The sequence below is a fragment of the Trachurus trachurus genome (genome assembly GCF_905171665.1).
Source record: "Trachurus trachurus genome assembly, chromosome: 5".
Classification (NCBI taxonomy): Eukaryota; Metazoa; Chordata; class Actinopteri; order Carangiformes; family Carangidae; genus Trachurus; species Trachurus trachurus.
This window is the reverse complement of record NC_139896.1, coordinates 3,396,832-3,409,638: the sequence shown is the minus strand read 5'-3', so window position 1 is coordinate 3,409,638 and position 12,807 is coordinate 3,396,832. Positions and strand designations below refer to the sequence as shown.

The following is a 12,807-nucleotide window of genomic DNA, read 5'->3' as shown; positions in this document are numbered from 1 at the left end:
CAGACGAAATTAGAATGCAGCCTCTAAATAACACATTATCTGCAGAGAAACTCCTTCATTTCACCAATATTTAGTTATGATAGGCTAGTGCTATTCCCCTCTGAGTCCGGGGTTAGCTGTTATCAACATCCGGGGTCTGTAGGTTGACCTACTGACCTCTGACCTGGATGATGTCATCTCTGAGCTTGTTGCTACCGCTAATAATGCTACGGTCCGTTTCTGCGTGTTTCTGACTTGTCAGAACAAAATGAGCAGCTGGATGAAGTTCAGCTTCCACAGGCTTCTCCTCAACCTGGACTCACTAAAGCTCCGGCTAGTTGAGATAAAAATGGACCCGAATGCCGAAGCATAATCATTTTTTATCAGAATGAGCCGGGCAGCGGTCGGAGATGACATCATCCAGGTCAGAGGTCAGTATGTCAACATTCAGTCAACATTGCACTGCCCTGTAGACTCGCATTCTACGGATATACGCGGCTCTCTAGTTTCTGCTCATTAATAAACTGTTCAGATAGTAAATGATCCAGTGCACCTCAAAGCAACCTTAAATGATAAGACTAATTGCATATAATAACATGCAGTAATTTCTCATTTATAATAATCATCTGTGTTTAATTTTTTTCTTTGTACATGTAAAATTTGATTTCTGACAACAACTCTCCAAAGTCACTTAGTGCTGAGTCTTCACTTGACGCCTTTAGCCTTCAGCTCGTCTCTCACTCTGCTCAGGTAGTCTGGGTCAGGATAACCAAAGCTGCAAAAACAGTGTACACAAGAGTTCATGTAAACACTTGAGCAGATTTAACACAAGAACATATAGTAAAAGAAATCTATCACTTGTACCCTTGTGGTCCTCCATGAATGTTGGTTTTGTGGTGAATGTCGTTCCAGGTCACCTGGTTGTCCGCCCCGGTCGTTCTGGACGTCCCAACAGTGAAGATGAGTTTCTGCTCAAATGCTCTCTGCAACAGTTTCAGGACGTCTCTGCCCTCTCTGTTGTCTGGTAGATACGCTGTTCGATGAGCACCAGTGAACCATCTTCCAGGATTTGGATGTTTTTTCTGAAGAATGAAGTTTACTTTACTAATAACCAACAAAAATGTTACAGATTCAATAAAAAATTAAAATATAATTAACCATATTATTACCGTCTGTGTCCCACTTGGAATATCATAGCTGATAACTATAGTGCCATATGGTGAGAATCCAGGGAGAGATGTGGTAGTTGTTCTCAATGACATTGTTCCTTCAGGCTGGTCTCCTTCTATTTTACCGAAGACGTCTTTGCACACAGGACAGACGGATCCTGAGACTTCCTTTGCTCGTTCCAGACACTTCTCACAGAATTCATGTTTACACTTCAGCTGTTTCTTATTGGTGAATGTGTCCATGCATATAGGGCAGGTATCGTCTTCATTGTCTCCTTCTGACTGTCCATTGGACACAGGTCCACTGGTCCCCTCTGATTGCTTGTCATTGTTCTTCACTGAGCCGTTGAAGCCACTGGCACCAAGGAATGGAGTGTGACCCAGAGGTGATGTTGTAATCTTCTGGTGCAGATGAAGAAGAGCTCTGATGGCATGGCTCTCCATGGACTTGTGTCCTCCAGGTTTTCTGTAACGAGCTCTGACGTCCACTTTTCCTTGACCGACGTCTGAGATCTGAAGATCCACATCAAACTTCTCTTTGATAGCATCTACTTTCCCAGTGAAGGAGGTCATCAGCAGCTTCCAGTGGTCCTCCTCCACAGTGAGTCCTGCAGTCAGAGGGTCCTTGATGTTCATGTCAATCTTCAGTGGTGTGTCTTGGGACGACCATGTTGAGTTTGCCATGCTGGTGTTTCTCAAGGTTTTCTCTGATGTGTTCAAGGTCTTAGAGATGATGTCTTGACTTTGTCTCGGCCCACAAACGATCATTTCTTCAGACGACAGAGTTACAAAGAGCTTGTTCTCCTTCTTCTGGATGATCCTCAGCGTCTCCTTCCACTGTTCTGGATCTACGAACTTGATAGGTGGGCCGAGTTCAGCCAAGGACTTCTGGACAAGGGTTGTAAAGTCAGAGAGAGCTTTCTGTGGGTCTCCACCTTTCTGACTCTGTGGTTTAAATGTTACCGTCACTTCTGTTTCAATTTTAACTCCACTCTCTTTCTCTATACGTTCCATTTCCTTCTTGTAGATGTGGCTCACGTACAAGAAATGACTAACTGGGAGAGGACACGTCACCTCTGCTGCTGCAGGAGCTGATGCTGAACTGCTGGAACTACTTTGTTCCTCCAGCTTCACTTCCTCCTGGATGAAAACAGAATGTATTAGTTAAATAAAAAGCATTTAGTCGTTCATCCCTAGTGATTTAATATATAGTACATACATTTTGTGGATCTGGCAGAGGAGAAGAAGAAGAAGCAGAGGCAGAAGAAGTCAGGAGGTCCACTGAATCTGCAGCTGGTTCTTGTGTCTCCATCTTTGGTGGAGGTGTCAGACTGACAGACCTTATTGTGACTTTATTCCCATCTTTGGTGGTCAGTGTTTGTTCCCACAGATTCTGTAGCAAATGCAGGGCTTAAAAAGAAAATGAACACAAATTAATTAGCAGAAAATGAGAACAAATTAAACTGCAAACAAAATGTACAACATGGGAGTCAACTCAAAGTGTTGTAGGTTTGGATATAATTTAAAAATGGTGATACTGCACCTAATGATGGTTTTATCTTTATTTCAGCGTTCCCGTCCTCTGAGGCGTTTACAACATTGATGTCCACTTTGTGTTGTTTGTTATTTGTGTTGGTCCAAGTTTGGAGAACTTTATTTAGTTCAATGTTACATTTCTGTGGTTGATAACCATCTAACCACTGGACAGAAGCAAAGACTTGAACTTCATCCTCCTGAGATGAAGTCACTGGAGCCTGTGAACATGATGACACCATTATAGCCACTGTTTTTTATTGTTCAACTCAAAGTGACTTATAACAACAAAAAACATTTGCAAATGTTAGCTAACCCCTTAACACACACTGGACTTTGGGTCATGTTGCTTCTAATTAATGCTGGTACCGCTGACAGGAGAGATGTCAACTCCCTACGTTATGTATAATAAAAGTTAAAAATTGGGTTAAAAAAAAGTAGTGGAAATGTAATGTCCGGTCATCTGGATGGGGTGGAGGGTGGGGGTGCTGCTGTCACAGTGCTGCTATGGCAGCTATGGAGTAGAGATCTGGGGCTGGACCGGGGGAGGACTGAGCTGTCGCTTGCCGGTGTAATTCCGGTGTAATAAAATGTTAAAATTGGAACTTGTAATACAACTTAAAGGGATAGTTCAACATTTTTGAAAATTGGCCCATCGCCATGATCCCCCTAGTAATAGCAGTAGGTTCGTTACCTTTAATTGTTGGTCCAAGCTGCTTTTAGATCGGGGGAGAAGAATACCGAGCGGCGCAGCTACACTACGGAGGCTAATGGAATTTCTTGGTTTTGCTCATCAAACTCAGCAGATACACAACCAAAAAACTCAAAAACGCTGTGATGGACAAGTTGTGACCTGCACATTCACCACGCTATGAGATAATAGCGGAAAGTTGCGAGATGGAGTTGTTTTAGAGGCAAAGTCGGACTTTACACTCTAGACGGCTGCTCGGCGGAGTGATTTCAAAAGCGCCTGTTTACTGCAGATACGTCCGTATACTACGGCACTGGCTGAGGTGCGCACACTGTGTCCCTCCGACCAGTGGTTCACTGAAGAAAGTAGTTCCGAGTATTTGCTTCACTTCTATTAACTTTCCGCTATTATCTCATAGCGTGGTAAATGTGCAGGTCACAACTTGTCCACCACAGCGTTTTTGAGTTTTTTGGTTGTGTATTTGCTGAGTTTGATGAGCAAAACCAAGAAATTCCATTAGCCTCCGTAGTGTAGCTGCGTCACTCGGTATTCTTCTCCCCCGATCTAAAAGCAGCTTGGACCAACAATTAAAGGTAACGAACCTACTGCTATTACTAGGGGGATCATGGCGATGGGCCAATTTTCAAAAATGTTGAACTATCCCTTTAAAAAGTGGTACTTGGGTGAGACGCTGATTTAGTGTAGTTTTACAGCTGTCCAGTAGGGGACACTGAACAAGGCGTCTAGAATGGCTGGTCCAAAAATGCAGGTCTGAAGCTGCAGTCTCTGGGTCTGCAGACACATACTATTGAGTAGGCTATATGACCAAAGTGGACACATATAACTGGCAGTGAATCCTGAGAACTTGTGTCTCCAGTTTCATACTTTCACTTTCATCTCAAACACAGAGGCTTGCTCTGAGACTGCAGCTTGATATTTTATCCACTTCTATTTTTAGTTCAGTTCATGGCTCATGTCTCTCAGCCTGACTGATTTTATTATTGTCAGTGACAGTATAATAAAATCTCAGTTAAGTAAAAAAAAAAACTGGACTGATTGAAGTGAAGTGATGCAGTGTATGTATCAGTGTAAAAAAAGGAAAAACTCACCTGAGCACCTTCGTCTGCAGATGGTGTTGGGGGAGACTGTTGAGGGACAGTTCCCTCCTCCTGATCCTTGTGTTAGGAGGGAAGAGATATTATTTAAACTGGTAGTAGTAGTAATAACAAATTGATGACAATTAACACAGAAACAGTGTTTGGCAGCATTATTTCTACTTATTTCAGTCAGCGTGAATATCCATTAATCATTAACACCACAGCTCCTTTAACATTTAGTCCAATGTTCAGTTTACAGATAAACAACTACTCACAACTTCCATCGGCTCAGTGTCGTTGTCTGCAGACATGTTGTCGTCTTCTCCCTTTAACACACAACAAACATTAATCACATGACAATGACATGACAAAACTTATTTGTGCTATAAAACCTTAATAACATGTCGTGTTGAGGATTATACTTCGCTCCTCTTTACTTTCGGTTACGACACTGACGCACTCTCCTACAGTTCAGTCTTTACTCGATTGTAACAAACCTCCGACACAACGTCAAGTCGTGAATTATGGATTAGTTTGAGTTTTGATCGAACTATGACAGTAAATCTGCTCACTCACCTGACTCTGCGCTGCAAACTAACAAAACAAACTGCTGCTGCTGCGTCGTCGTCGTCGTCGCTTTCTCCTTCCGGACAAATGAAAGTGAAAGTGCCGCAGCTCCACGCGACGCCCTCCCACTCCCGCTGACGTCACTTCAAGTAAAACAAAACCTGTCCGACAAACGTGTAGTGGATCCTAAATGATAATAATCTACATGTTTTCGTGCAGATGTTTCATAGATTAACAGTAATATTGAAATATAATCGTCAAATTCCGATTTATTATTAAAGTTCAAATCATCCAGCTCTATATAAAGTAGTTAACATTAATCCTATTGTGAGTTGTTGTACTTGTGCACCACTAGTTATAATCATTCTGAACTGGATGATTTTGAGTCAGTACTGCTTTCTTAAAGGGACAACGAGGAGTTTCTATTCGGTTATAAAAAAGTCTCACGTTAATGTGGATGAATCTCCGCTACCCACACTTGTTAATGGGCCCATTTTCGATAAATATATCGTTCTGTCTCTATCGTTATTTTGTTATTATTAGTGGTGGCGAAAGTGCTGGTCGAGCCGACCAGCGTTTCCTTCGTTGCGAATCATGAGAATAACGCAGCCGCATCGCCGTTTATGGTCGGAACTACGGTGGTATGTGAACCTCTTTGAACCTCTGACTTTAATTATTGATGAATGAAAACATGAGTCCGTCTTGCGCCCGGTCAAAGAAATGTACGGTGCGCGCGGAGGCTCATAAATGTAGTGTGAAAACGCTTCGCTTTTCCAAAACTCCTCGTTGTCCCTTTAACTTCTAATAATTCCTGTAGTTCCGCTCGCAAAAAATGTAAATAAAGGAGTATTTTTGAAAACTTATTTTACTTAATATGTAAAAGAAAGAAAGAAAGAAAGAAAGAAATAAGAAAAAAAAGAAAGTCTTCCTCAACTGCTGAAGCAAGAATGACCTTTGACCTTTGTGATCTGTTCTCTCTTTCCCTAGATAACACACTATCATGTGATGTCATGGACATTTTCCTGTTTCGTGTTCATCTGTGTCATTTTCATTTGAAATAAATGTTTAGAACTGTTCACATACAGTACAGTAGAGTTTACCTGTATCATTTAGATATAAAACATCCAGTTTATATCACAGCAGAACAGATGGTTCTACTATACATTTACATGTTTAAGGAAAAGGGTGATACAGATATGAGCAAAATGACCATATACTGTACTACTAGAAAGAGAAAGAAAGAACTATAAATAAAAGTCCAGTCTCCAACACAAAAATATTGAGGTGCAAAATCTGTTTATTTTTCATCTTTCAACCAGTTTCCAACAGGATCCATCATTTATTTAAATTTTTTTTAATTTTTTGCAAATATACACAAACTCAAACATACCAGATTTTAATTGCAGCACTGGTGTGACAGATAATCGTCTTGTATAAAAGAAAAACTTATATATAAAAAAAAAGCTTTTAAAAAGCAAACATAATAGTAACAAAGTGCAATATGAAGTGAAATATAGAAATAACTCCAATGTAAATCTCTCTGACCATTGATCCTCAATACTGAAATGGCTTTAGCATTCGTGAGCAATACATAAAAAAACCTACAATTTAAATATGTAACTGCTCTTTAAATGTTCCTGCAGCAATAAAAGAGCAAAAACAAAAGTACGACTTCATTCTTTCTCGACCTGCAGCTTCAACTCTTTCCACTCAACATTAAAACGAACAATCCTTCATATAGCAAAAACATCCTTCAGTCAGAACTAACGTACTTTCTTCATCCTTGTCAACTCGTCAGCTTCGGCCTTCTGGTCTTTGGTGGTGTGTGTGTGAGTATTGATGCGTGTGAATATTAAACAGTGGTGCTCCACCTCTGTATGACAGGATAATGCACAGAGAGCTGGGTGCAGGCAGGTAAAGGCTGCCACAGCGGCACAGTGACGGAGGAGAGAAGGCATCAGTGTGAGTTACAGCAACAAGGTGACTGATGACATCGTTGTTACTATGATGCAACGTCACCAGGAAGCACGACGATAACGACGATGACTACTCAGCTTCGTCCTTCAGAGTGAACCTGGAATAAAGAGACAGAGAGTTCACCTTTCATATCAACAGAGCAAAGTAATGGATGCTACTGTATTGTTTACAGTTTTTCTCGATTGCTAAGACACATTTCTGGAAAGCTTCTCTCATTTTCTCTAAACTGTGAACACAAACCCCAATTTTCAAGCTACATTCACAAAACCTCAGACTCTTCTTGCAAAACCAAACTTTCACCTCAAAACAGTTCAATCTGTGCTCAAAACTGAACTATGTTGTCAAATCGTGCCCCGAGTCAATCAAAATTAAAAACACTACTGAGCAGTCACTAAACACTACATAGACAAATAGAAAACACAATGCTCAGGACATGAAGCTGTAGAAATAAATGTTTATCGTTCACTGTAGCTAAATGCATGTTGCAAAACAAAAAACCTGTGCATTTACTGTAGTACTTCTCTCCTTCCCTTTCTTTCACCCTCCTCCCTCCCTCCCCATGTCCATTTCATCCCCTTTCCCTTCCTTCTTCTTTTTTCTTCCCAGTTCATCCCTCCCTCCCTCCCTCCCTCCCTCGTCCTTTCCCTGTCGTCTCTCATCTTCTCTTGCAAAACAAAAAACCTGTGCATTTAGCACTTGTAGGCCTATACGTAAAAATAAAGTACAAAAATATAGAAATGAGAAGTGCACAACTCAGCCACAGCATCATTTCTCTGTACTGTAATAAACTAAACATTGTTTTATTTTGGTTCAGTCGACTCTGCTCACCAATCTGTGACTCCAGAAATCAGGTCAACTTCAGCCAGCTCGATCTGCACCTGCAGAACAGGAACGACGTGTCAACATTAGTGCTCAGCAGGAAACAGTGAGAGTGATTCAGAGTGAAACAATCTGAACACACAAAGTCCTGCGGTAACTGTGAGCTGACACTCAACCTAACGTTTCCAAACAGCCCTGACCTGAAGGAGTGGATTTAACCAAAGTTTCTGTGTCTGAGATCCAGATTAGTCACGTGATACATTATTTGGAAACTTGTGTTTTTACTTGTCTTGAAAGCTCATAATTGGAATTGGTAGTTTGACTTAACAAGTAAAAAATTCAAGAACTTCTTCCTCAACTGTTGAAGATGCAGAATGACCTTTGTGGTCTATTTTTTCTTTCTTTGAATGAAAGAATACAACAGAATATAATGGTATTTTCTCAGTTTCCTGTTTTATGTTAATCTGTATCATTCATAAACTAATCATATACAGTTTGTCTACCTTATATCATTTAAACATAAAACATCCAGGTTATAGAACAGATGGCTCTGCTATAAATTTACATTTTAAAGCATAGAACTGATGCAAATATGAGCAAAATTACCAAATATACTAGAAACGTATACACAAGAGAACTGTAAATAAAAGTCCAAAGCGATTTATGAATGGGCGGAGTCTCACACTGACCTGTCCAATGACGTCGCGGCTTCTGAACGAGGCGGAGTTATTCTTCACGGACACACTGAGGCGCCTGAATCTCGTCTCCTCCAGAGGAAGATCATAATCAAACCTTAGAGAGAAAACAGCACGGATGATTAGATATTAACACTCATAGATATTTTCACAGATTTAAAAGGAGGAATAAACAAACAGCTGATTTACTTCTCGTTATATTCTGGTTTGACGTCTCTTTTCTTCACGGCCGTCTTCCTCTTTGTGGCTTTGCTTTTGTCTGGCAGCAGCATGAGGGACACGTAGCTGTCCACACCGTCCTTACTCTGAGACAACAGACCTCTGATGGAGACAGACAAGAGTAGATGATCTCACAGTGTTTCACCTGATAAAGCTTTAGGACATTTAAAAAAATAAGTTTTCATTAGAGGAATCATCTATGACGTCTTCACCTTCTTTCATGTCACTGTTTTACTCACAACAACAGAATCTAAGCTGTGGTTTCTATCAAGCAACGCTGAGTTAATCTCACTAAGAGAGTTGTGGTGCTTCACTATGTGAGGATTCACACCTGCAGGCGTGGACGACGACGAGGAACTTCCCCTCCTGTGAGGAATAGGACAGAGACAGCTTGACCTGCCCGTTGCCAGCGCTGGCAGCACAGGGCAGGATCCCTGTACTGATCATGTCCACCATCCTGGACTCCAGGATCTACTCGCCACAAATACAAAAACACAAGAAATCTTTATTTATAACAAAAACTATTTTTTCCTTTTTCACTTCACTTTTATTGAACTCATGGCCACATACATGGTATGGAGCACAAACATTACTTTTACTTTACTTTTTTTTATTTGCACAAATAGTGAAATCAAACATTGTGCAGGAGAGGTGGAAGCCAAAAAAAGGTTTATGAAAATACCTCCCCTATGTAACAAACAACAACAGCGGTGGTCTTCAAAGTAAGAAGATAATACAGAAATTCATAACGTAAAAAAATAGAAAAGAAAAAAAGACAAATTAACATGGAAAAATGGAAGATACTGAATTAAAGAAAGAAAGAAAGAAAAAAAAACATTTACATAGAAAAAATGAAAGGTACAGATCCAGTAGTGTTACAAATCTTATCTAAAGAGTAAAGAATTATTTTTTTTTCAGTTGTTTTTTGAACAAAGCCAGTGTGGATATTGATTTTAGTGATGTAGGTAGATTAACATTAAACAATATCAATAATCAAACATAGCAAGTGGCAAGGCTCCACATGTTCTCCAGCTCTGACAATCAGAAAAAACTAAAATATCACCTAAACAAAGGAAAGGCGCTCCTTCAAAAAGGCACCTAACTTACTGTATAAATAACTTTTAGTGATAGAATTAGTTTAAACATAGATTGGCGATTTACATAATACTTTGGCAGATGTTTTTCTCTGAAATTAATTCTACTTGTTGTATTCTTACACTAAAAAAAAAAAGTGGAACTCATCGCCAAGACAGTTATCATCATAAAGATTAAAAAACCTCTGGTGTTCTTCACTCTAAAATTACAAACGGCCTGTCAATAAATACTTTTCTAGTCTAAACTATTGTGTAAACTCACCCTGAGTTCAGCCCTGAGCAGGATCTGACTCCCAGACCGGGCTCCATCCAGACGGAACCACTGGTCCAGGATCAGCTGTGGCTCTGCAAGCAGCTCCTTGATGGTGACCACCAGAGATCCCATTGGCTGATCCCAGCCGCTGGACAACTACAACGAGACAGAGAGAATGAAAACCCAACCTAACCTGACATAACCCTGCAGCCTGTCACCACTAATTAGATGCAAATAAATGTAAATAAATGTAAATAAACGTCTCACCTTAACGACGAGCATCTGATGTTTGGGGTCATGAACCAGGAAGTAGAACGACTCGTTCCACTGAGGGTTCATGCTGCGTTCACACACCTGGATAGAGACGATGTGAAAGTAGACATTAGGAGTCATTAGGATTAAAACTCATTCATTAGAATTTCACTCCAGAGTATTGATCCCATGTGTGATCGGATATATGTTTCAGTTTTGCCAAAGAATAAACTATTTCTGGCAGTAAGTATATTAAACTTTTACAGATGTTTTACAAGTGCCATTAGAACTTGTACGTTCTCCTTTTTCTTTGTTCTGGCATTTTTGTATTGCCGTGCACCTTAAAAACATGATGTAGCCTTCAACCATCACTGCAACAAACTCATCTGATAGACAACTAATTCTCTTTAAGTGGAAGGAGAAACTCCCTCTGACCTTTCAGATGTGGATCAATGATCTTCTACATCATTTAGTGTTTGTTTTAGTGTTACAGAAGATTTTTTTCTCTACAAGAGGATGTGTTTAGAAATTCTATGTGACATGGAAACATCTCTTAAGATATACAGAGAAAATGGACGTCATTAATGTTGGAGTTTTATACTGTATATTACTTGAATCTCATTAGAAGCCGATTTGATTTCTATAATTTACTTATACTTTTTTCCTGTGTATCCTTCCTCTACTATTATTTGTTAAAAAACCTCTGGCTTCTATCTAATTTAGTGTTAGAGAAGATTTGTTTCTCTACAAACGGATGTGTTTAGAAATTTTATGCGTATCCATCTTGTTCTATTATGTATTTATGTATGAATGCAAAATGTAAATAATGTATGTAATTTCTGTACAAAATCAATACTTAGTTATTGAATAAGTAATACTGTTGTAGGGATGGGGCTGTAGTGGTGGGTATTATTATGTTTATATTGTGTTATATTTGTGAACTTTATACAAGCCAATAAGAAGACTTGATTAGATTAGAGTGTGTAGATCTGTGACTCTCACATTGGTTTTGTATGTTGTTTCACCCAGAACGAGCTCAGCTCCAGCTTTAGGTTCCTTTCCACTTTTCTTCAACTGAAGAGGCAAAAAAAAAAAGACACGTTCAAGTCAAGTGTTATTGCACAAATTCCCTGCTGTTGCACGGTGTGTAAAATACAGTGCAGGTGACTCACAGGTAGCGACTGAGCTCTCTCTATGTGGACGAAGAGCAGAGCGGCAGCGGGAACCGCTTTGTTCTGATACGACTGCAGAGACTGAAGCTGCAGCACCTGAGACACGGAGAATCAACAACAATCAGGAAAAACAAAGTGTTGGAATGTGAGTCGACAGCTTCCTGCGTTCTTCTTCGCCACCAGACTTTAATGGTGCGTTCAAAGACCGTCTGGAAATAAAAAGGGCCGACCTGGTCTATTCTGGCTGGGTCTGACACCGCAGCGACCCACTCCAGGATCAGGTGAACCTTCCCAGACTTCACATCATTCAGAGTGAACCACTGCAACACAGACACACAGAGACAGTTAAAGGGATAGTTCAACATTTTGGCAAATTGGCCCATTGCCATAATCCCTATAGTCATAGCAGAAGGTTCGTTACCTTTATTTGTCGGTGCAAGATCGTTTTAGAATGGCGGAGCAGAGCCATGAGCTGCTCAGAGCTACGCTACGGAGGCTCATGGGATTTCTTGGTTTCCCTCATCAAACTCATCAAATACACAATCCAACAACTCCACAACGCTCTGGTGGACAAGTTGTGACCTGCACATTCACCACGCTATGAGATAATAACACAACGTTACCACACAGAGTTGTTTTAGAGGCAAATTCATGCAAAACCGCTGATGCACGTTAATTGCCTTCAGGGACAGTTTTATATCAAGCAGTCTCTGCATTTACCTCTCCAGGTCACAACTTGTCCACCAGAGCGTTGTGGAGTTGTTGGATTGTGTATTTGATGAGTTTGATGAGGGAAACCAAGAAATCCCATGAGCCTCCGTAGCGTAGCTCTGAGCAGCTCACAGCTCTGCTCCACCGTTCTAAAAATAGCTTGCACCGACAATTAAAGGTAACGAACCTACTGCTATGACTATAGGGATTATGGCAATGGGCCAATTTCTTAACATCAATCTTCTTCTACAGGAGGAAGTGACAACGCTCAGTGATCACATGACTCCCAACAGTCATGACTTGATTTACCTGATCTGTGTACTGGGCTCTGATGACGTCATTGAGCCTCACACTGAATCTGTGAACATGAAAACAGATTACTTTTCAATTTCAGTGTCCTCTAGAAACAGATTTCTCACACACTTTATCACCACAGGGTTATATCAACATAAAATAAAACATGAAAGAATCATAAAATTAACATACAGGTGTTGGACTCTGAACTTCTTATCTTTATGGACTGATACTGTATAAGTCAGTGATTAACCAGGAACACATCACACACACACACACACACAC

General features: G+C 40.3%; 3 protein-coding genes across 3 annotated transcripts in view; all 3 read right to left on the bottom strand.

The window, feature by feature from the left end:
- Positions 1–4,781, bottom strand: part of LOC310986578 (uncharacterized protein) — a 42,334-nt gene extending 37,553 nt beyond the window's left edge. Inside the window, exons 1-2 of the mRNA XM_083972536.1 lie at positions 4,745–4,781; positions 4,482–4,547 (exon numbers count right to left, since the gene is read on the bottom strand). Coding sequence (XP_083828662.1) covers positions 4,482–4,547; positions 4,745–4,780 — 102 coding nt within the window. The 5' untranslated portion in view covers position 4,781. The remainder of the gene's footprint in view (positions 1–4,481; positions 4,548–4,744) is intronic.
- On the bottom strand, positions 298–2,756 carry LOC310986579 (E3 ubiquitin-protein ligase DTX3L-like). The gene is made up of 5 exons (XM_083972537.1): positions 2,692–2,756; positions 2,368–2,558; positions 1,149–2,288; positions 844–1,061; positions 298–754 (listed from the first exon to the last, which is right to left on the bottom strand). Exons 2-5 carry the CDS (start codon positions 2,458–2,460, stop codon positions 685–687), a joined length of 1,521 nt encoding a protein of 506 aa, XP_083828663.1. The 5' UTR covers positions 2,461–2,558; positions 2,692–2,756; the 3' UTR covers positions 298–684.
- A 1,556-nt stretch (positions 4,782–6,337) lies between the features above and the next one.
- The window catches only part of esyt1b (extended synaptotagmin-like protein 1b), a 41,092-nt gene continuing 34,622 nt past the window's right edge, over positions 6,338–12,807 (bottom strand). The window contains exons 42-52 of the mRNA XM_083972347.1: positions 12,538–12,586; positions 11,748–11,837; positions 11,518–11,613; positions 11,348–11,419; positions 10,361–10,447; positions 10,103–10,249; positions 9,078–9,217; positions 8,717–8,848; positions 8,522–8,624; positions 7,842–7,891; positions 6,338–7,110 (exon numbers count right to left, since the gene is read on the bottom strand). Of these exons, the coding sequence (XP_083828473.1) occupies positions 7,083–7,110; positions 7,842–7,891; positions 8,522–8,624; positions 8,717–8,848; positions 9,078–9,217; positions 10,103–10,249; positions 10,361–10,447; positions 11,348–11,419; positions 11,518–11,613; positions 11,748–11,837; positions 12,538–12,586 (994 nt within the window). The 3' untranslated portion in view covers positions 6,338–7,082. The remainder of the gene's footprint in view (positions 7,111–7,841; positions 7,892–8,521; positions 8,625–8,716; positions 8,849–9,077; positions 9,218–10,102; positions 10,250–10,360; positions 10,448–11,347; positions 11,420–11,517; positions 11,614–11,747; positions 11,838–12,537; positions 12,587–12,807) is intronic.